The sequence below is a fragment of the Diplotaxodon limnothrissa genome, linkage group LG4, assembly GCF_057381915.1.
Source record: "Diplotaxodon limnothrissa isolate DT_005_m linkage group LG4, D_limnothrissa_male_GT1.1, whole genome shotgun sequence".
Classification (NCBI taxonomy): Eukaryota; Metazoa; Chordata; class Actinopteri; order Cichliformes; family Cichlidae; genus Diplotaxodon; species Diplotaxodon limnothrissa.
Window position 1 is genome coordinate 18,952,898 of NC_140599.1, and position 22,007 is coordinate 18,974,904.

The window sequence follows — 22,007 nt, forward strand, 5'->3', positions numbered from 1 at the left end:
TGGACACATTATTATTATTATTATTATTATTATTATTATTATTAGGACTGTGTGCACACAGTCCTAATAATGAAATTGAGGGGAAAAAAACATATGTGTAAGCACATTATGGATATGTAGCCATACTTAATCTGTGGGCTACTCAGAAACAATAGTTGTGGGCCTTTCAAAGAAGCCCGGAAAAGGGAACCACAGTTTATAAAATGTGTTTTTTCACCCACAAACTGTATATCTATTTTTTTCTAAATCCATACAGGACATATCTTTTACCCATTGCACATACGAGGGGGGAGAAGAGTCTTTCCACTTAAGTAAAATAGCTCATCTGGCCAGCAGTAATGAAAAGTTTAATGTTCTGTGTCTGGAGTTGGGCAACTTCAGGTTCTGGCCCGCACCAAACATAGCACAGAGTGACTCTGGTTTAATTTGATGCTGCATGACTTCAGACATTATATAGAAAGCAGAGGTCCAAAAGTTGGCCAACGAAGGACAGGATCAGTGCATATGAAGTAATCTACCAGGGGCACCCCCACACCTTCTACAGGTTGGGTCTGCCTCTGGCACCAACTTAGCCCTTAAATTCAATCTTAAATTGAATGAGTGTGTGTCGAGCACACAATGATATAATGTGAACTTGGCCAAGGATAGAGTCCCACAGTTCTTTTGTCAAATGAGAGTTAAGGTCCTGTTCCCATTTAGATTTGATGGCAGCTACTGAAGAACATTTTAAATTGGAAATTGAATTGTACAAGGCTGATATTATGCCCCTAGAGGCTGGATTGACTATTAAAAAGCCATACTTTATCCATTGTTTAGTAATTTGAACTATATAAATGCACCACATTCATGTTTGCTTCTATATAAAAACTCTTTGCAAAATAATGATTAGCCATCCTAAAAGGTGTCAGATAATGTCTGAAAATGCCTATTCATGCTTTACTAATAGTTAATTACTATTATAAAATAATTATAGTCTTTAACAATGTAAAAATGTGAATAATTATTTGAAATTTTAGATGTTAATAATTTAACTGGTTTTTATTTTTAACCAAGGCTTGTACATTTCCAGGGGCAGAGAAGCATGAATCAAGAAAAAACACATTGATAAATAAGCCCCTACGACACACACACACACGTATATATTTGTAACAAATTTAAAGGCGTTTGACTGTTTCCAGCTCGATTAAAAGGTCTTAGTTTTGACCCTTTGATTCCACGATGTCGCGATAACTTCTTCGTCTGACAGAAATGTGAGTTAATAATTTGAAGATGGGCACCGTCCAGCTGCAATAAACGACCTGATCGGTACACTTAAAGAGAGGTAGCTCTTCTCTGATTTTTTTAAAACTATTTTTAGATTTTAGAGTCATGTGACATCATCAGGAAGTACTCGGCTACATGACACTGTAGTTTACGGGCTGGCGCAGCTTACACCGGCCAGCATGCTTATATCGACTACCTGTTTATGCTTGACGAAGTATTTAACATCTCGTGCAGAAGACAGGTGCGTTCAAGTAAATGATTCATACGTTAACTAATCAAACCTCTTCTTGAAGCGTCGCTCACTGTGGTGCGCATGCGTGTGCGGGTACCATGAAGGTAAAGGTGATCTCCATCCTGGAAGACAACTACATGTACCTGGTGATAGAGGAGCAGAGCAAACAGGCGATAGCTGTGGACCCGGCTGTGCCACACCGGGTGAGAGACATTGTTGTGCCTGTGATTTAAAAATGGCGTCATACTTCAGAAAAGACTTCAACTTATTTTTTTGATCATCTATGTATCTAACAAAACAAGGAAACAGTTTAAAAATTGATTCAGTGAAAAATCGAAAACTGGTTTGTTAAAAATAAGGAAATTTTAAAAAGCAATAAGCAATATTCATAGATACTGTAGAGAAAGTGCACTACAGATACCATACTTGCTTTGAGAGTGTTTATGGAGAGGTCAGAGGTATACAGAGGTCAAAAGGAATTGCACTGTCTCCAGAGAAGGCATGATAGGGTGCAAAGAGACACACTCTGGAAGTCAGTATGAGGAAGTGAGGAGTGACAGAGAAGTAGGGTGATGCAGGACCTGTATGAGGACAGCGAGATGGTGGTGAGGTGTGTTTGCTATGATGAGGCAGGAGTCAGGCAGGAGTCTCTGTGGGGACTATCATGTTTGCAGCAGACACTGTGATTTGTAGTGAGAGTGAAGCAAAACAGAATACATGTGTGTGAATGAGAGGGCGACAGGTGTGACTCTGCAAGGGGCAAAAGAAGGGAAGGTGGATCAGTTTAATTATGAGCCAACAAAAGAAGAAGAATTTTAAGGGCTGCAATAAATGTTTGCTTTCCTCATCATTTAATGCACCTTGTACATTCTCCTACTATTACACTTTTCTGAAGCTAAAACAATCATAGGACAAAGAAGCTGCACCTGAGGACTGTTTGGCTGTTTTGCTTTAAAAGTGACTGGATGATTTTTTTCCCCCCACAGCTGCTAGAAATAGTGAAACGAGAAGGCGTCTCCTTGATAGCTGTTCTCACCACACACCATCACTGGTAAGAGGAGCGTTTCGTGTCAGGTAACAACACTGCAAAGCATCTCAGTCAAATTGAGGCTAATGGAGTAATTTGGTGCCTCTGCTTACTAGGGACCACGCTCGTGGGAATGAGGCTCTGGTGAAGGAGGTCCCTGGCCTGAGGGTGTACGGGGGAGACGATCGAATCGGGGGTCTGACGGATAAAGTGACAAATGCACAGGAACTGAAGGTGTCCACAAAGCACCTACAGGAGCTCGATGAAGATGCCGTTTAGCTGCGTTTTGAAATTTTACAAACCTGTTGTCTTTTTCAGTTCTGATTTTTTTTTTGCCTCGTTGTCCTTTTCTTCATCTGCAGTTTAGCTCCATCAATGTGAGGTGCCTGTTTACTCCCTGCCATACCTCTGGTCACATGTGCTACTTTGTTTGGGAGGATGAGTGCACTGACGCCCCTGCTGTGTTCACAGGTCTTTTTCTGTACACATAAAGAATCAGTGCACCGGTTGAAATCCAAGACACTAGTAGATTTCGCCATACTGCTTCTGACTGTACAGTAAAGGCAAAAAAAATGACTCACTTCATGTTGCAACTGTTGTGTCTTCAGGCAAATAATCTTAATAACTGATTTCTGAGTGGCTAGAGATATGAATACTATAAGTTGTCCATGTTGTGTGCGATGACAAAAACTGACCACTGCCTCCTGTGACATCCCCTTGTCCTTTCTTTGGGTTGCTAGGGGATACGTTGTTTATTGGTGGATGTGGACGGTTCCTTGAGGGTACAGCAGAGCAGATGTACCACAACCTCACCCAGGTGCTTGGTTCCCTACCTCAAGACACGGTTAGTGGAAACAAGAAATACTAACTGTTTGCGTATGCATGTGTGTACGACCTCTACAGGGTTAACAACAGCTAGCATGACCTCAGATAAGTCTAAATCACTATAGTGAATCATCACTCCACAACAATCAGTGAATTGAGGGCAGGACTGGCTCTCTTTTCACCCTTCATAGTACAAACTGTCTTAAAAATGGCACAAAGCCCAGAATGAGTAAAGATACTGAAGCTGTGCTGTGAGCTAATCCCTACTTTAAATGAGGCTTTGTTCATCTTTTAGAAGGTGTTTTGTGGGCACGAGTACACCATAAAGAACTTGAAGTTTGCCATGCTGGTGGAGCCAGAAAATGAAAAGGTTAAGGAGATGCTGAGCTGGGCCAGGGTGAGCATGATACAGGAAGCTGCTACAAGAATAAGGCTTGCAGTTTTCTCTGGTGTTAGCCTGTCTCCTGATACGCAAATATATACAGATTACATAGTAGGTGATCCACAACTATTTCCAGTGTGTTAAAGGCATTTCAGTTAGATCATTGTTGTTGTTGTTTTTAAATATCTTGGACAACAATGGTGGTCTGTTGCACAGATAAGTAATCCTTTACAGGCTTTTGCTGCACAGAGAATAGTCCAAGCCTTAATCTTTAAATACATTTAAATATGTTTATACCAGGTTTCTTAAAGTGTTTGCTGTCTCTGCAGGCAAGAGATGATGATGACAAACCCACAGTGCCATCTACACTGATGGAAGAATTCGAATACAACCCTTTTCTTCGTGTCTCGTGAGTCTGGATGTTTATGTATAGCATATATAGAGTGATGGGTCAGGTGAAACACAATTACTTTAAAATCAAGTTAGTCACTATAAGCAACCTTTAATTCCTGTTCCAGAAACAAAAACTCCCTTTGTGGGAAACCCTTTGGGTCATTTCCAGCTCTGTGCTTTACCAGCTTTGCATCATTCACAGTTTAAAATAACCCTTGTTTATGTTATAATGGCTCTTGGAACTGCCTCCTACTAACTAAGTAACTAACTTTCTTGTGATTGGCTACCCCTCACAAACAGATTAGATACATTTTCTAGTCACGATTCATCTTTGTTTATATTTTGCTCAGAAAATGGGAAATGGGTGGAGGGATTCATTGAAACAGCTACAAACATATACATCAAATAAAAGTATATAAGACAAAAACATATTCTGTACAATCCTAACAAGCTTTAAAGTTAATATTTGATATGACCACCTTTATTCTTTAATACAGCCTGAACTCTCTTAGAGAAGCTTTCTCATCATTTCTTTAAGTAGTCTTCAGGAAAAGTCTTCCAGACTTCTTGAATTAGCTTCAAAGCTCTTTTTTTGGATCATGGCTGCTTTTTGTTCTGTTTTCTGTCCAGATGATCCCACACTGCTTCAAAAATGTTGCAGTCCAGCCTCTGGGGAGGCCAGTCCATGACTAATAGTGTTTCACTGTTTGTTTTTCTATCCAAGTGTGCTTTTACTGCATTGACAGTGTCGTTTCCACATTGCACTGATCTTCAGTGCAGTTCTTGTGTAATTTGGCATACCTCAGCTTTGCCTCCCTGTCCTTAAAAATTGCTTCTTAACAGCCACCCTTCCACTTCCTGCGGCTGAACAGATTTTCCTATTTGTTAATGGCATGACTTTCAGATGGTGTTCATCTGCTATCAATATATATTTTTTTTTTTAGGCGTGCCACTTCTTCTTTTGTCTTCCACTTGTCCAGTTTCCTCTCTTTCTTCTTGGTTTTTTTTTAAGGACACTGTACACCAAGCTTTCAGCGAATAGTTTTTTAAGCTACTATTTTGTGTCAGTCAAACTGTATTATCTTTGGTATTTTTCATAGATGTAACTGTAACAAATTATGTGTTTTTGTTACAGGCTGCTAGAAACAAAGTGCCTAAAGATACTGTTTAAAATAGGTTCTTTGCTAATTTGTCACAACACCGGTTCATCACTTGAGTTGGATTCGTTGTTTATGCTCGAATGATTCATAGGTCAGTGTTAAGTGGCTGAGTAAATAATAACAATAAAAAAACATTCCTTTGAAAATGATTCACACTATTTTGCTCAAGACCACTTTAAAACGTTACAAGATAGTTTGATTCCTTGGAAGCAAAAGGGTGACTCAAGACTTGCACAACACTTCACGTACGACTGAAAAACAGGAAACGCTCAGTAACCGTGTGTTATTCTCTATGCTCGAATCAGTTTGTGGTCAACTGTTTTTAAAACCTGGACTGAACTAGAGGGAAGCTCTTAGTTTTCTCAAATATTTTAATTTTGTACTATAGTGTAGTGTAGTGGTGCATCAGTTGTGTTTCTTCCTTTTCAAATCTTTTTTTACTGCAGGGAGGAAGCAGTGCAGAAGTTCACGGGGAAGACTGACCCCATAGAGGTGCTGAGGGTCCTGCGAAAAGAGAAGGACAAATTCAAGAAGCCCAAGGAGAGACTTCCTCCTCACGCCATGCTGGCTCTGGAATGGGGGCTCCTCAGACCTTGAAGTCCACATTCACAGGCATCAGCAGTAGTATGTAAATCAGTTAACCAGAGCTAACAGAATGAGGATGAGGGTGAAAAACTGAATGCAGCGAGACACAAGACCTGTAGAGTGCATTGTTTTGTTGCTTTAAAACAAAGTCTGACCAATACACCCCTGAGTGCTGGTTAACCATCAAGTGGAATCCCCTCTTTGCATTTAAAATGCAGTACAAAGCTGCTGTCATTAAATATTCCTCAGAAACAAATTAATTTAGAGGCCGGTCTCCCAGTCTCTTACACACCAACTGCACCAGTTAACGTCTGTTAATACCAATTTTCAGTAAAACTGTCGAGATTACATTTTGTGTATTTATTGATTCAAATAACTGGTTTTGGAAGAAATGTAACCTTCAGTTCATTATTATTTGTATGCATGTGAAACTTTCATTGCTTTGATATTTACTTTTTTTTTTATAGACATTTTTCTGTCTGGTAACATTGCTACAGTTCTCTCATTTAACTTTTTTGGTCAGTTTAGAGATGATGTATATGTGTATATATATATTTCCTAGTGTCTTTGTCCTCTTAATTCTGGAAGTGAAAGCTTCAGATCTAATTTACCTTAATTTAAGTGAATTTGTTTGTCATTTAGACTCTACCTTGTGCTCACTATTTTGGGACAGGTATCGAATATGTTAAAGTGTATTACAAGGGTAGAAAAATACATGCAGTGAACATCACTATGAATGTAAATTGATGATTTTCATCCCAAAGATTACATGCACAAAATACAAGAGCCTAAAAGCTGTATATGGGAGTCAAAAGATTATTTAATAAAACATCGGTCTCAATCCATATTCAGGACACAGTGTTCTTTTTTCAGTAACTTATAAAACACACAGCTATAATTAATGTTTATTTTCAAAATGTGTACACACATGTAACGATCAAATCAATGAATAAATTTTGCTTACATTTTAACAGGTTTTCACATATTTACTAAGAATATATGAGCTTGTTGGCTGTGTCAACTTTATACCAAAGTTTTCAGCAGCACAAAGGTGGCCCAGTGGCTAAATCACTGCGATGACTTTTGCTGAACCTGTTCAAAGCAGGTTAAATGGCACATTTTCATCTTTAAATGCAATACAGATTCTCTGCTGGTGGAATACCTTACATATGTGCACGTTATTAAGCCGTATCTTAGTAACATCACAAATGAAGCTCAGCTGTAAAGCATCATCTCTGATTAGAATTGGATGACACTCATAGGGATCATTTTGTGTGCAAGAGTCGTCGTGTGATGTGTGAAATGCTCATTTTTTAATGTGAGTGTACATAGAACCTGAAGCAGAAATGCCAGTTTAACAGAGAAACTTGATAACCACCTCCATTATCGCCGACTCTGGTTTTAGGTTTTGTCAAGGCAGCTAAGGAAGAGACAGCCTGACTGTGTTGGTCTTCCTTCATTGTATACCCCTCTGCCATAAAGCTTTTAGGTGAGGAAAGTGTTTTACAAAGAGGTATTAGCAAACAAATATTATATATTTGGACGATCTGTAGACACAGCCTGTCCAAAATTTGTGCAAAATAAAACTCTGCAGAAACACTCTGCTGGACAACAAAAAACATGTATCACCACTTCATAGCGAGACCATTGGTCATTTTTTCCACAGTGTGGTATTGTGTGTGTAACAGCTCTTTGGCTCTTTCATCTCCTACACTGTTGAGCCAGGACTGGTACAATTCAGCTACGCGAGCGTCATCTTCTGGCAACAGGGGGCGCTCTGCTTTGTAGAGATCCTCAACTTTCTGGAGCAACTCCTTTTGGTTTTGGCCAGTCGAGGGCTTCACCTGCCCGCCGCCATTCAGGCATCCTGAACAAGAGGTAAAGACAAACATAGATAAACATTAAATAACAAACGGCAAGCTGATGTGACTATTGTGGAGTTTGTTTGTTGGTTATTCCCCTGACGATGTAATGCATGCATGTTGTACTATTCACTTCACAGATGTGACTAAATGCTGCATCTTATAATTTCATGTCCATTTGTATGTAGCAATGCCATTTTTAAAACATTCGGACCAGCTTATCGCTTAGCGTGGCTAATTTGCATGTAAAAATGATAGTGCTGAGGTAACAATTCAGTCTCTTATGTGGGTAACCTCCTATTCTAATAGGTCAAAAGTTCAATGGCTCACATGAAAAAGAAAAAAAAAAAAAGGTATCTGGAAAGTTGAACATCTGCATTTTTCACCTCACCTGATGGGCAGGCCATAACTTCAACAAAGTGGTAAGGCGATTTTCCCCTCTTGAGTTTTTGCACCAGGTTCTGAATGTTGCGGAAGCCGTAGGCTGAGGCAAAGCACAGCAGGACAACGCCATCTTTCTCTAGACTCACCTCCTGGAAGTCTTTATTCCTGTGGCAAAGAGTGATTGTGTCGGGTTCTTGCATCATATAAATCAACAGAAACTGAACATTCCCCTGACATGGTGGAGTGGCATAATCAGTCTCATGAGTAGTGTTACTTTGAGATGATCTAGCTACTGTGAATGTGCATCACGAGCACAGAATGTGTCCTCATTTATATTTGGTTTCGAGCTTGGCTGTTCCAGGACACATCACACCACCGTGAAGCGCTTCTGCTGCTTTAAGAAGAGGCGACATGCTCACCTGAGGGTCTTGTAGGTAAGATTCTTCACCTCCTCTCCGAAAAGGTGCTTGGCAGCATGTGTAAAAACGTGATGCAGGTAACCTCCTGATCCACTCCCAGCATGACTCAGGAACTCATCTCCACAGAAACTGCTGAACCTGTGATAAAAAAATAAATGAACAGGGAATGAGTCTAGCTATGCAGGTGGAATTGTATAATTACTTTATGTGAGTGAATTAACAAATGTAAAAAAAAATGCAAAATGAAAAAGAACGTACATTGTATCTGGGGCAGCAGACTCCAGATCATTAAGGGACACATTTTCCTCCTCCAGCATTTTCAGAACCTCCCCTTTAATAGATAGGAAAAATAAGACCGACGATAATGCGAGTCCATACGCACAAAGACCACTATAGGAGTAATCACTGTACCAGACGTGATGACACAATCCACTTCACGGGTCTCAGCGTTGGGCATGTAGAAGTCTGACCGTGAAGCCTCAAGTTTCTTGTCAAAGCAAGGCATTACTGCCACATGGTAGATCTGCTGTGGACTCAGCTTCTAAAAATACATGGAACACACATTTCAGCAGCCTCTCTTTTTGAGACTTTTGAACTGTGTATATTTACACCACTCCTCAACAAATACAAAGCTCACCTGTCGTTCAACAAAATAGCTTTTGACCAAAGATCCCATCATCTGCTGGGGGGAGCGAGTGGTACTAATAAATGGAAGAATATACTCCCCGTGAGTCTTCTCTGCATAACAGATCCACCCTGAACCAAAGACAGACACTTGCCTAAGACAGTCCAGGCTGGGTTGAAGAATAAAGTTGGTCAGACTAATTATTGACTTTCAAGCTTGTTAGAATTGTACAAACTCTGTGTACCCATTATCTACTCTATTTCAGTTTCATTTTGCACATTTCAATAAATCACTCCATCTATTTCCACCATTTTTCTAGCAAAATATAAAGAAATGAAGGGTGGCCCAAGACTTCTACACAGTATTATGTCAGTTATGTGGCCCATCACTGTTAACTAACCCAACTGCATACTGGATTACTAGATATTATTTGACACTGGAGGACTGACTTCTGTTAATTTAACCTTTGATCAAATCAATAAATATACCAAGTACCTAATAAAATTTTAAACATTCTATCTTTCTTTGTGAGAGTGGAACATTTTTTTTTTTTTTTTTTTTTTTTACACACAAGGACAGTAAACGATGAAAGACAAACAAGGATGACGTGAAAAAGGCAGGACCCTCCAACATCACTAATTTTACTTTGTGCTCCTGAGTGTTTCTGGTGGAATACCTGGACAGGCTGACGTTAGCATGGGCAGGGCCTTACTATCCTGTTCCTTCCTTTGGAAACGCTCCACAAACTCTCTCTGACTTTCCAGCAGACTAAAGGTCCGACTGAAGCTGGTATCAAACACATGATGAACTCCTGCAACAACAGTAACAACAACAATTTTCAGAGGTGACTATGTCAACCTAAATAAGCCCATTGTTTGAATGCATATTTACACTCACCAAGGTCTTTGAAGAACGAGGTAAGCCTCCTGCCTGCCTCACTACTGCTCAGGTTATAATGTGCTGCCAGGGAGGCTCTGGCCTGTGGTGACACTGACACCACCACAATCTTTTGCTCTGTCTCATTGGCCTGAAGTTGAAATGATTCACAGGTGAAAATGATGCCAGGCTAAATTATTAGTCTCATGTAAGTAGCATTCAGACGACGTAACTCTACCTTGTTCCTACGGAGCACTTTGAAGAGCTCTTCATGGCTTTGCTGTGTGATGAGGACACTCTCAGCTGAGGTGATACAGCCACTGCAGGCCAAACAGTCGTTCAGTGTGATCTTTGCTTTCTCCAACTTCTGCTTCCCACCATCCTAAAAACACATTTGATGAACTCAAAATATGGGGCGGTGCAATACCTGAAATTCAACAACTCAAACTCAAGCCTTTAAACCCACCTTGTTGACTTGTACATAACTGCCATCATCTTCTATCTGTATTTTGGCCACAGATTTACCTTGTTTCTTCTCTACTTTGACAGGCTTAACACACTCCTGCAGAAAAAAGTCAACAAGAAAAAAGAAATTAGCAATTTTTTAAATGCTAAATCCACATACAATGTTCTTTTAATTCTTTTATTGTTCTCAATTTTGGGGTTTGCCACGGTGGATCATCTTCCACCACCTGGCCCTAGTATCCCCTCCTGTCACACCAACTCTCTGCATGTCCTTTTTCACTACATCCATGAATCTCACTAAGGTCTACCTCTTTTCCCCATTCCTGCTTTCTCTGGTTCCACAAAGACACAGTGCAACACCTTCAGACCTTCTCTATCAACACTCTCAAAGCAAACATTGCTCCTTCTCGGAGCAACATACTGAAACACATACTGCTGCTCACTGATTGGTCACCTTCACCTTAGGTCTTCTTAACCTAACTTCCACACCTTTTTTCTCATATCTTCATGGTGTGGCTCATCAGCTTAATCTGGTTAAAAGGTTCACTAGGCATTTCATTCCTCCATAGGTATGTCATCTCGATCAACCGCCTTTCCATTCATGTACAATAGAAAACAATTTATGACAACGCCCAGAGGCACCAAAGAAAACTAAAACAACACAGGAAAAAGTATATGATAGGACATAAAACACAAAACCATTGCTAGCGAGCGCGATAAGCTCTTTTTAAAAGACTTGTTTCCAGCAGTTCGTCATACTTGCGTCATGATCGCTATAACTAGCAGTAAGCTAACTGCGCAACATCCGTCTCGTCACTTTAAAGTTCACGGATTTTACAAACTGAGACAAAATTACTCCAATTTATAAATATCGTAATATGGCGAACTTTGTTCGAAAACTACTCTATGTCAACTCACAACAGATAAGAACAGTTACGGTTAGATATGCTAGCGACTTGGGTAGGTTTTCTTCAATTAGTATTATTTTTTTATACATACACGTGAAGCTAATCACTCGTTAGCGATGTCCCACAAAAATACATATGATATTGTAAGATGTTACACGAGTGTTACAAAACCTGCCTGAGAAGGAGTTATAAAATCATCGAGGTCTGTCAGCTGCAGCACACCGCTGAAATGAGAAGCCATATTTACTGCCGTAAAGTTTACTCGTATGTCGCGAATAGCAGGGAGAAACACAGACACAAACCTTAGAAATGTCAACTGTATACCTATGTCAATAAATACATAAATTATATTGTTTTACGAAGCCAAAACACTGATACCCACAATTATCTTTTTTCTACGAATGTTTTCTTTAAAGCGTAAAACCACTTGACCCTTAAATGACCCCCCCACTGCAAGGTCATTTAAGGGTAAAAGATCACCAGTACATTTGCCAAAGTCTTATTTTTGTATTGCGTTGTTTAACTGTATAAAAAGTGATCCATATGAGGACAATCTTGACATGAGTAATGACACAATAAGTGTAAGGACACATGAAGTATATGAAGCCATTCATAGGTTGTCTGATAATAAATCCTCTGGTTTGGATCACATCACTGCAGAACATTTAAAACATGCTAGTTTAAGGCTAGCTCCTCTTTTAGCACTCTGTTTCACTGGGTTTATGATTCATGGCATATTACCAGACTCAATGCTGTGTATTTTACTGGTACCAGTTATGAAAGACAAAGCTGCAAAAGTGAGCTGTTTGGATAATTACAGGCCGATTGCACTAGCCAGTATTTTATCTAAGGTGTTAGAAAGAATCCTGTTTGATAGAGTTAGTGTGTTCATCTCTTCTCTGGATAATCAGTTTGGCTTTAAACCAAAGCACGGCACTGACATGTGCATATATGCACTCAAGGAAATAGTCAGGTTGTATAGGGCTAAAAATTCATCTGTCCTCATGTGTTTCATTGATGCCTCTAAGGCTTTTGATCGAGTGAACCACAGAAAACTTTTTGATAAATTGAAGACACGGGGAGTTCCTCAATACATCGTGAGGATTCTCTCTTACTGGTACGCTCATCAGAACATGCAGGTTAAATGGGGAAGCAGTATTTCTGCCCCCTTTGGTGTCAGCAATGGTGTCAGACAGGGTGGGATTTTGTCTCCAATTTTATTTAATTTATATGTCGATGATTTGTCCATACAGCTGAGAGCCTGTAACACTGGGTGTATATTAGGTGAAGCACTGATAAATCATCTTGTGTATGCAGATGACCTGGTTGTTTTTAGTCCAAGCAGTGCTGGGTTACAGGATCTTCTTAATGTCTGTACTGAATATGGTGTGCAATATGACATTGAGTACAATGCTGCTAAAAGTGCTGTTTTGATATGTAGAACCAAGCAGGATAAACAGCTAAATTTCCCTTTGTTTAAACTGGCACAAAAAACTCTTGAAGTTCATAAAAAGGTGAAATACCTCGGTCACTTTATTACTGAGCAAATGAATGATGATGATGACATATACAGACAACGATGTAAGCTCTATGTGCAGGCAAATACTATTGCACGCAAATTCAGCTTTTGTTCACTTCCAGTTAAAGTGGCTTTGTTTAAAGCGTATTGCACACCGCTATATACTGCCCCCTTGTGGTCATCCTACAAACAATGTAGCATGCAGAAGCTGCATGTTGCATATAATGATGCGATGAGAATCCTTTGCAGGATACCTAGAAGTGGTAGTGCCAGTCAGATGTTTGTAGCTGTGGGTGTCTGGACTTTTAAAGCACTTTTAAGAAAGTTAATGTTCAGTTTTAGAGAACGACTGGATGGTTCGAGTAACAGTATAATTTTAGCACTTACAGATCCGACAGTGAGTGGTTCCCGTTACTCATCCAGTCTCAGAAAGCACTGGTTAAAGTGTTTGTGTATTTATTGATTTATTTTAAGTAATTGTGTTTTATGTATATTATGGTTTTATATTTTTACAAATGATTTATATACTTATTTATATACATATATATATTTAATGGTATACCTTGTGTTGTGTGTGTGTGTGTTTCTTGTCTTGTTTTTATGGACATGTAGTCTGCCAATAAAGATTGAATTGAATTGAATTGAAATATAAATAAACAGAATTTAATGATTTTCAAACCTCTTAAACCCATATTTTATGAAAAAGCATTAATGATGCCTTTCCAGATGCCCAAGCTTGTAATTACATAAATATTAGTGCACACTCATAACATCAGAGATGCAGGCTTTTGACCTTAGCGCAGACGACAATCCCATGGTCTCTCTGTCTTTAATCCAGAGGACACTGCATCCATCTTTTCCAAAAAGAATTTCAGATTTTGACTTTATTTGACCGCAGATCTGTTTTTCACTTTGCCTCAAATCCATTTTAAATGAGCTTTGGCCCCGAGAAGCCGTGATACAGTAATTTTGATGAGATAATCGTGCCTGGTATCAGTTTAAACATTTAATGGTTTTTTTGTGTTCTATTGTGAATAAATTAAGGGTTTATGAGATTTAGAAATGGATTCTGTTTATATTTACAGTTTACACAATGACCCATCTTTTTGAATTTGGCTTGTATTTACCTGCATTTTCCACATTGTATTTTTCTCAATGTGTGTTTAATCCCAGCATTAATCTAAATCCTAAGAGGCTGAGATGAGACAATGTTCAGTATGTTAGTGACAAGTCTCTTCAGCTCAAGTTAACATTGTTTTAAGCTTTTTATTAGATTTCAGATTGAATTATTACTTTGGCTTTTTTTTCTTTTTCCTCCTCACAGATGTAAGCGACACTCAGTTAGGTCGAGGGCGCAGGAAGAAAACTGCTTCCCTTAAAGTGTCTGACCAGTCAGATGAAACAGAAGGAGTCGTATCTGACAGTGGTGACAGTGACAAGCTCATGTATAAAGTCAACACAGAGGGACGTTACATTTGCCACCTTTGTAAAAAAACATTTAAAACTGTGAGTTTGCATTTATTTTAATTGGAAAATGTAAACACAATGGTTATTAGGAGTTTATGTTGCTAATTTGGCCTGTGTGATTTATTCATTTTTTCTTCTTCTCAGACCAATATCTTGAGAACGCACATGAAAACTCACAGTGACCAGAAAAACTTCTCATGTGACCTATGTGGGACGTCGTTTCGAACAAAAGGTTCCCTGATTCGTCACAACCGTCGCCACACCGGTACGACGAGAAAACCGACGTCACACGAGACCTATTTATTTAATCCGACGTCATCTCGTGAAAATGACCTAACTACATTTTAAATGACATCTTTTCTCTTGCAGATGAGCGGCCGTATCGATGTACCCTGTGTGGCCAGGCCTTCAGAGAATCCGGTGCTCTCACCAGACACCTCAAAGCTCTCACACCATGCACAGAAAAGATCCGCTTTGTTCAGTACAAGGAAATCCTGGTCAGCAAGGATGGAGTGCAGAAAGGTTGGATTTAGCTCCTGTCTTTGTGTATTTGTTCTTAAGAAACTAGCTAAAAACTAACAAGTCGTCTTTATGGATGTATAGTCAGTTTAATTTATAGTGTATTATGCCTCAGTTTGAAGATTTGCTGATTCTTTGCGATTTGTTCAGGAATCGACGCTGATCAAGCTGCAGTGGCTGCCCAGCAAGAGGTTGTAGTTGTGGAGGAGCAGCAGCCGGTGGAGCAGGAAATGGTGTAGGCTGAGACTGCTGTGGTCAGTGTGGTAGAGTCTGGTTCCCAAGAGGTTCTCCATCAGGTCCACTTTACAATGGAGGTTGATGGAACTACACAGGAGCAACAGGTTAGGATGAAGATTCAAACACTATTTTTAAACTCTTGCTAAAATGCACACATAAGACATACTGAATCCTCTCCTTTAAAGTTATTTGGTGCATTTTTGCACGAGATTCTTTTGAGGCAGTTTAAAGTAGAGTTACACAGAATTTTTTTTTTTTCTTCAAATCTGCAAAGAGATGATTGCCAGCATTCATAATTTCTGGAACTTTTCTTTGATGTAGTTTTCTATTTGTTCAAATGTAACATTTCTCACAGTGCTCCAGCTTACTACAGAGAGCTTTCCTGTAAAAATGAAATCAGTTTATCCCACTTATATCTAACATGCTTTTCAATATCTGCACCCCTCTGTAATTACACTGGTAACATTGCTACAGTTCTCTCATTTAACTTTTTTGGTCAGTTTAGAGATGATGTATATGTGTATATATATATTTCCCAGTGTCTTTGTCCTCTTAATTCTGGAAGTGAAAGCTTCAGATCTAATTTACCTTAATTTAAGTGAATTTGTTTGTCATTTAGACTCTACCTTGTGCTCACTATTTTGGGACAGGTATCGAATATGTTAAAGTGTATTACAAGGGTAGAAAAATACATGCAGTGAACATCACTATGAATGTAAATTGATGATTTTCATCCCAAAGATTACATGCACAAAATACAAGAGCCTAAAAGCTGTATATGGGAGTCAAAAGATTATTTAATAAAACATCGGTCTCAATCCATATTCAGGACACAGTGTTCTTTTTTCAGTAACTTATAAAACACACAGCTATAATTAATGTTTATTTTCAAAATGTGTACACACATGTAACGATCAAATCAATGAATACATTTTGCTTACATTTTAACAGGTTTTCACATATTTACTAAGAATATATGAGCTTGTTGGCTGTGTCAACTTTATACCAAAGTTTTCAGCAGCACAAAGGTGGCCCAGTGGCTAAATCACTGCGATGACTTTTGCTGAACCTGTTCAAAGCAGGTTAAATGGCACATTTTCATCTTTAAATGCAATACAGATTCTCTGCTGGTGGAATACCTTACATATGTGCACGTTATTAAGCCGTATCTTAGTAACATCACAAATGAAGCTCAGCTGTAAAGCATCATCTCTGATTAGAATTGGATGACACTCATAGGGATCATTTTGTGTGCAAGAGTCGTCGTGTGATGTGTGAAATGCTCATTTTTTTAATGTGAGTGTACATAGAACCTGAAGCAGAAATGCCAGTTTAACAGAGAAACTTGATAACCACCTCCATTATCGCCGACTCTGGTTTTAGGTTTTGTCAAGGCAGCTAAGGAAGAGACAGCCTGACTGTGTTGGTCTTCCTTCATTGTATACCCCTCTCCTCACCTAAAAGCTTTATGGCAAAGTGTTTTACAAAGAGGTATTAGCAAACAAATATTATATATTTGGACGATCTGTAGACACAGCCTGTCCAAAATTTGTGCAAAATAAAACTCTGCAGAAACACTCTGCTGGACAACAAAAAACATGTATCACCACTTCATAGCGAGACCATTGGTCATTTTTTCCACAGTGTGGTATTGTGTGTGTAACAGCTCTTTGGCTCTTTCATCTCCTACACTGTTGAGCCAGGACTGGTACAATTCAGCTACGCGAGCGTCATCTTCTGGCAACAGGGGGCGCTCTGCTTTGTAGAGATCCTCAACTTTCTGGAGCAACTCCTTTTGGTTTTGGCCAGTCGAGGGCTTCACCTGCCCGCCGCCATTCAGGCTTCCTGAACAAGAGGTAAAGACAAACATAGATAAACATTAAATAACAAACGGCAAGCTGATGTGACTATTGTGGAGTTTGTTTGTTGGTTATTCCCCTGACGATGTAATGCATGCATGTTGTACTATTCACTTCACAGATGTGACTAAATGCTGCATCTTATAATTTCATGTCCATTTGTATGTAGCAATGCCATTTTTAAAACATTCGGACCAGCTTATCGCTTAGCGTGGCTAATTTGCATGTAAAAATGATAGTGCTGAGGTAACAATTCAGTCTCTTATGTGGGTAACCTCCTATTCTAATAGGTCAAAAGTTCAATGGCTCACATGAAAGAAAAAAAAAAAAAAAAAAAAAAGGTATCTGGAAAGTTGAACATCTGCATTTTTCACCTCACCTGATGGGCAGGCCATAACTTCAACAAAGTGGTAAGGCGATTTTCCCCTCTTGAGTTTTTGCACCAGGTTCTGAATGTTGCGGAAGCCGTAGGCTGAGGCAAAGCACAGCAGGACAACGCCATCTTTCTCTAGACTCACCTCCTGGAAGTCTTTATTCCTGTGGCAAAGAGTGATTGTGTCGGGTTCTTGCATCATATAAATCAACAGAAACTGAACATTCCCCTGACATGGTGGAGTGGCATAATCAGTCTCATGAGTAGTGTTACTTTGAGATGATCTAGCTACTGTGAATGTGCATCACGAGCACAGAATGTGTCCTCATTTATATTTGGTTTCGAGCTTGGCTGTTCCAGGACACATCACACCACCGTGAAGCGCTTCTGCTGCTTTAAGAAGAGGCGACATGCTCACCTGAGGGTCTTGTAGGTAAGATTCTTCACCTCCTCTCCGAAAAGGTGCTTGGCAGCATGTGTAAAAACGTGATGCAGGTAACCTCCTGATCCACTCCCAGCATGACTCAGGAACTCATCTCCACAGAAACTGCTGAACCTGTGATAAAAAAAATAAATGAACAGGGAATGAGTCTAGCTATGCAGGTGGAATTGTATAATTACTTTATGTGAGTGAATTATCAAATTTTTTAAAAAAAAAAAGCAAAATGAAAAAGAACGTACATTATATCTGGGGCAGCAGACTCCAGATCATTAAGGGACACATTTTCCTCCTCCAGCATTTTCAGAACCTCCCCTTTAATAGATAGGAAAAATAAGACCGACGATAATGCGAGTCCATACGCACAAAGACCACTATAGGAGTAATCACTGTACCAGACGTGATGACACAATCCACTTCACGGGTCTCAGCGTTGGGCATGTAGAAGTCTGACCGTGAAGCCTCAAGTTTCTTGTCAAAGCAAGGCATTACTGCCACATGGTAGATCTGCTGTGGACTCAGCTTCTAAAAATACATGGAACACACATTTCAGCAGCCTCTCTTTTTGAGACTTTTGAACTGTGTATATTTACACCACTCCTCAACAAATACAAAGCTCACCTGTCGTTCAGCAAAATAGCTTTTGACCAAAGATCCCATCATCTGCTGGGGGGAGCGAGTGGTACTAATAAATGGAAGAATATACTCCCCGTGAGTCTTCTCTGCATAACAGATCCACCCTGAACCAAAGAGAGACACTTGCCTAAGACAGTCCAGGCTGGGTTGAAGAATAAAGTTGGTCAGACTAATTATTGACTTTCAAGCTTGTTAGAATTGTACAAACTCTGTGTACCCATTATCTACTCTATTTCAGTTTCATTTTGCACATTTCAATAAATCACTCCATCTATTTCCACCATTTTTCTAGCAAAATATAAAGAAATGAAGGGTGGCCCAAGACTTCTACACAGTATTATGTCAGTTATGTGGCCCATCACTGTTAACTAACCCAACTGCATACTGGATTACTAGATATTATTTGACACTGGAGGACTGACTTCTGTTAATTTAACCTTTGATCAAATCAATAAATATACCAAGTACCTAATAAAATTTTAAACATTCTATCTTTCTTTGTGAGAGTGGAACATTTTTTTTTTTTTTTTTTTTTACACACAAGGACAGTAAACGATGAAAGACAAACAAGGATGACGTGAAAAAGGCAGGACCCTCCAACATCACTAATTTTACTTTGTGCTCCTGAGTGTTTCTGGTGGAATACCTGGACAGGCTGACGTTAGCATGGGCAGGGCCTTACTATCCTGTTCCTTCCTTTGGAAACGCTCCACAAACTCTCTCTGACTTTCCAGCAGACTAAAGGTCCGACTGAAGCTGGTATCAAACACATGATGAACTCCTGCAACAACAGTAACAACAACAATTTTCAGAGGTGACTATGTCAACCTAAATAAGCCCATTGTTTGAATGCATATTTACACTCACCAAGGTCTTTGAAGAACGAGGTAAGCCTCCTGCCTGCCTCACTACTGCTCAGGTTATAATGTGCTGCCAGGGAGGCTCTGGCCTGTGGTGACACTGACACCACCACCACAATCTTTTGCTCTGTCTCATTGGCCTGAAGTTGAAATGATTCACAGGTGAAAATGATGCCAGGCTAAATTATTAGTCTCATGTAAGTAGCATTCAGACGACGTAACTCTACCTTGTTCCTACGGAGCACTTTGAAGAGCTCTTCATGGCTTTGCTGTGTGATGAGGACACTCTCAGCTGAGGTGATACAGCCACTGCAGGCCAAACAGTCGTTCAGTGTGATCTTTGCTTTCTCCAACTTCTGCTTCCCACCATCCTAAAAACACATTTGATGAACTCAAAATATGGGGCGGTGCAATACCTGAAATTCAACAACTCAAACTCAAGCCTTTAAACCCACCTTGTTGACTTGTATATAACTGCCATCATCTTCTATCTGTATTTTGGCCACAGATTTACCTTGTTTCTTCTCTAGTTTGACAGGCTTAACACACTCCTGCAGAAAAAAGTCAACAAGAAAAAATAAATTAGCAATTTTTTAAATGCTAAATCCACATACAATGTTCTTTTAATTCTTTTATTGTTCTCAATTTTGGGGTTTGCCACGGTGGATCATCTTCCACCACCTGGCCCTAGTATCCCCTCCTGTCACACCAACTCTCTGCATGTCCTTTTTCACTACATCCATGAATCTCACTAAGGTCTACCTCTTTTCCCCATTCCTGCTTTCTCTGGTTCCACAAAGACACAGTGCAACACCTTCAGACCTTCTCTATCAACACTCTCAAAGCAAACATTGCTCCTTCTCGGAGCAACATACTGAAACACAGACTGCTGCTCACTGATTGGTCACCTTCACCTTAGGTCTTCTTAACCTAACTTCCACACCTTTTTTCTCATATCTTCATGGTGTGGCTCATCAGCTTAATCTGGTTAAAAGGTTCACTAGGCATTTCATTCCTCCATAGGTATGTCATCTCGATCAACCGCCTTTCCATTCATGTACAATAGAAAACAATTTATGACAACGCCCAGAGGCACCAAAGAAAACTAAAACAACACAGGAAAAAGTATATGATAGGACATAAAACACAAAACCATTGCTAGCGAGCGCGATAAGCTCTTTTTAAAAGACTTGTTTCCAGCAGTTCGTCATACTTGCGTCATGATCGCTATAACTAGCAGTAAGCTAACTGCGCAACATCCGTCTCGTCACTTTAAAGTTCACGGATTTTACAAACTGAGACAAAATTACTCCAATTTATAAATATCGTAATATGGCGAACTTTGTTCGAAAACTACTCTATGTCAACTCACAACAGATAAGAACAGTTACGGTTAGATATGCTAGCGACTTGGGTAGGTTTTCTTCAATTAGTATTATTTTTTTATACATACACGTGAAGCTAATCACTCGTTAGCGATGTCCCACAAAAGTACATATGATATTGTAAGATGTTACACGAGTGTTACAAAACCTGCCTGAGAAGGAGTTATAAAATCATCGAGGTCTGTCAGCTGCAGCACACCGCTGAAATGAGAAGCCATATTTACTGCCGTAAAGTTTACTCGTATGTCGCGAATAGCAGGGAGAAACACAGACACAAACCTTAGAAATGTCAACTGTATACCTATGTCAATAAATACATAAATTATATTGTTTTACGAAGCCAAAACACTGATACCCACAATTATCTTTTTTCTACGAATGTTTTCTTTAAAGCGTAAAACCACTTGACCCTTAAATGACCCCCCCACTGCAAGGTCATTTAAGGGTAAAAGATCACCAGTACATTTGCCAAAGTCTTATTTTTGTATTGCGTTGTTTAACTGTATAAAAAGTGATCCATATGAGGACAATCTTGACATGAGTAATGACACAATAAGTGTAAGGACACATGAAGTATATGAAGCCATTCATAGGTTGTCTGATAATAAATCCTCTGGTTTGGATCACATCACTGCAGAACATTTAAAACATGCTAGTTTAAGGCTAGCTCCTCTTTTAGCACTCTGTTTCACTGGGTTTATGATTCATGGCATATTACCAGACTCAATGCTGTGTATTTTACTGGTACCAGTTATGAAAGACAAAGCTGCAAAAGTGAGCTGTTTGGATAATTACAGGCCGATTGCACTAGCCAGTATTTTATCTAAGGTGTTAGAAAGAATCCTGTTTGATAGAGTTAGTGTGTTCATCTCTTCTCTGGATAATCAGTTTGGCTTTAAACCAAAGCACGGCACTGACATGTGCATATATGCACTCAAGGAAATAGTCAGGTTGTATAGGGCTAAAAATTCATCTGTCCTCATGTGTTTCATTGATGCCTCTAAGGCTTTTGATCGAGTGAACCACAGAAAACTTTTTGATAAATTGAAGACACGGGGAGTTCCTCAATACATCGTGAGGATTCTCTCTTACTGGTACGCTCATCAGAACATGCAGGTTAAATGGGGAAGCAGTATTTCTGCCCCCTTTGGTGTCAGCAATGGTGTCAGACAGGGTGGGATTTTGTCTCCAATTTTATTTAATTTATATGTCGATGATTTGTCCATACAGCTGAGAGCCTGTAACACTGGGTGTATATTAGGTGAAGCACTGATAAATCATCTTGTGTATGCAGATGACCTGGTTGT

At 39.4% G+C, this 22,007-nt stretch overlaps 4 protein-coding genes across 5 annotated transcripts; 2 read left to right on the forward strand and 2 right to left on the reverse strand.

Moving 5' to 3' along the window:
* The first annotated feature begins 1,225 nt into the window (after positions 1–1,225).
* On the forward strand, positions 1,226–6,289 carry LOC146633631 (hydroxyacylglutathione hydrolase-like protein). 2 transcript variants are annotated; one of them, XM_085351584.1, is made up of 9 exons: positions 1,226–1,321; positions 1,557–1,698; positions 2,482–2,546; positions 2,639–2,756; positions 2,885–2,993; positions 3,263–3,366; positions 3,643–3,744; positions 4,059–4,138; positions 5,729–6,289. In XM_085351584.1, the coding sequence occupies exons 2-9, from the start codon at positions 1,594–1,596 to the stop codon at positions 5,877–5,879; spliced, it is 834 nt and encodes a 277-aa protein (XP_085207710.1). In that variant the 5' UTR covers positions 1,226–1,321; positions 1,557–1,593; the 3' UTR covers positions 5,880–6,289. The 2 variants fall into 2 exon arrangements, with proteins under 2 accessions (XP_085207710.1, XP_085207709.1); XM_085351583.1 differs by lacking the exon at positions 1,226–1,321 and having other exon boundaries at positions 1,398–1,698.
* Positions 6,290–6,832: 543 nt separating this feature from the next.
* On the reverse strand, positions 6,833–11,647 carry LOC146633632 (cytosolic Fe-S cluster assembly factor narfl-like). Its single transcript, XM_085351574.1, has 11 exons — positions 11,582–11,647; positions 10,500–10,595; positions 10,272–10,415; positions 10,055–10,184; positions 9,834–9,968; positions 9,170–9,288; positions 8,944–9,073; positions 8,791–8,863; positions 8,533–8,670; positions 8,121–8,278; positions 6,833–7,734 (listed from the first exon to the last, which is right to left on the reverse strand). The coding sequence occupies exons 1-11, from the start codon at positions 11,645–11,647 to the stop codon at positions 7,493–7,495; spliced, it is 1,431 nt and encodes a 476-aa protein (XP_085207700.1). The 3' UTR covers positions 6,833–7,492.
* Positions 11,648–14,133: 2,486 nt separating this feature from the next.
* LOC146633633 (transcription factor E4F1-like) lies at positions 14,134–15,150 on the forward strand. Its single transcript, XM_085351874.1, has 5 exons — positions 14,134–14,140; positions 14,250–14,431; positions 14,537–14,657; positions 14,762–14,914; positions 15,062–15,150. The coding sequence occupies exons 1-5, from the start codon at positions 14,134–14,136 to the stop codon at positions 15,148–15,150; spliced, it is 552 nt and encodes a 183-aa protein (XP_085208000.1).
* A 1,480-nt stretch (positions 15,151–16,630) lies between these two features.
* On the reverse strand, positions 16,631–20,919 carry LOC146633634 (cytosolic Fe-S cluster assembly factor narfl-like). The gene is made up of 11 exons (XM_085351573.1): positions 20,853–20,919; positions 19,771–19,866; positions 19,543–19,686; positions 19,323–19,455; positions 19,102–19,236; positions 18,441–18,559; positions 18,215–18,344; positions 18,062–18,134; positions 17,799–17,936; positions 17,387–17,544; positions 16,631–16,993 (listed from the first exon to the last, which is right to left on the reverse strand). Exons 1-11 carry the CDS (start codon positions 20,916–20,918, stop codon positions 16,752–16,754), a joined length of 1,434 nt encoding a protein of 477 aa, XP_085207699.1. The 5' UTR covers position 20,919; the 3' UTR covers positions 16,631–16,751.
* Between the last annotated feature and the right edge of the window lie 1,088 nt (positions 20,920–22,007).

Bases quoted from the DNA above. Each gene is read 5' to 3' on its own strand.
- LOC146633632 (XM_085351574.1), bottom strand. From the start codon at position 11,647: ATGGCTTCTCATTTCAGCGGTGTGCTGCAGCTGACAGACCTCGATGAT. The intron at 8,864-8,943 runs GTACAGTGATTA...TATCTATTAAAG, and splicing joins GGATTGTGTCATCACGTCTG to GGGAGGTTCTGAAAATGCTG. The intron at 8,279-8,532 runs GTGAGCATGTCG...TCTTTGCCACAG, and splicing joins CTTACCTACAAGACCCTCAG to GAATAAAGACTTCCAGGAGG.
- LOC146633633 (XM_085351874.1), top strand. The intron at 14,432-14,536 runs GTGAGTTTGCAT...TCTTCTTCTCAG, and splicing joins GTAAAAAAACATTTAAAACT to ACCAATATCTTGAGAACGCA. The intron at 14,658-14,761 runs GTACGACGAGAA...TTTCTCTTGCAG, and splicing joins TCACAACCGTCGCCACACCG to ATGAGCGGCCGTATCGATGT.
- LOC146633634 (XM_085351573.1), bottom strand. From the start codon at position 20,918: ATGGCTTCTCATTTCAGCGGTGTGCTGCAGCTGACAGACCTCGATGAT. The intron at 19,687-19,770 runs GTGGGTTTAAAG...ATGTGTTTTTAG, and splicing joins GTTATATACAAGTCAACAAG to GATGGTGGGAAGCAGAAGTT. The intron at 17,937-18,061 runs GTACGTTCTTTT...TTTTTATCACAG, and splicing joins TCTGCTGCCCCAGATATAAT to GTTCAGCAGTTTCTGTGGAG.
- LOC146633631 (XM_085351584.1), top strand. From the start codon at position 1,594: ATGAAGGTAAAGGTGATCTCCATCCTGGAAGACAACTACATGTACCTG. The intron at 2,757-2,884 runs GTGTCCACAAAG...CTTCATCTGCAG, and splicing joins CAAATGCACAGGAACTGAAG to TTTAGCTCCATCAATGTGAG. The intron at 3,745-4,058 runs GTGAGCATGATA...CTGTCTCTGCAG, and splicing joins AGATGCTGAGCTGGGCCAGG to GCAAGAGATGATGATGACAA.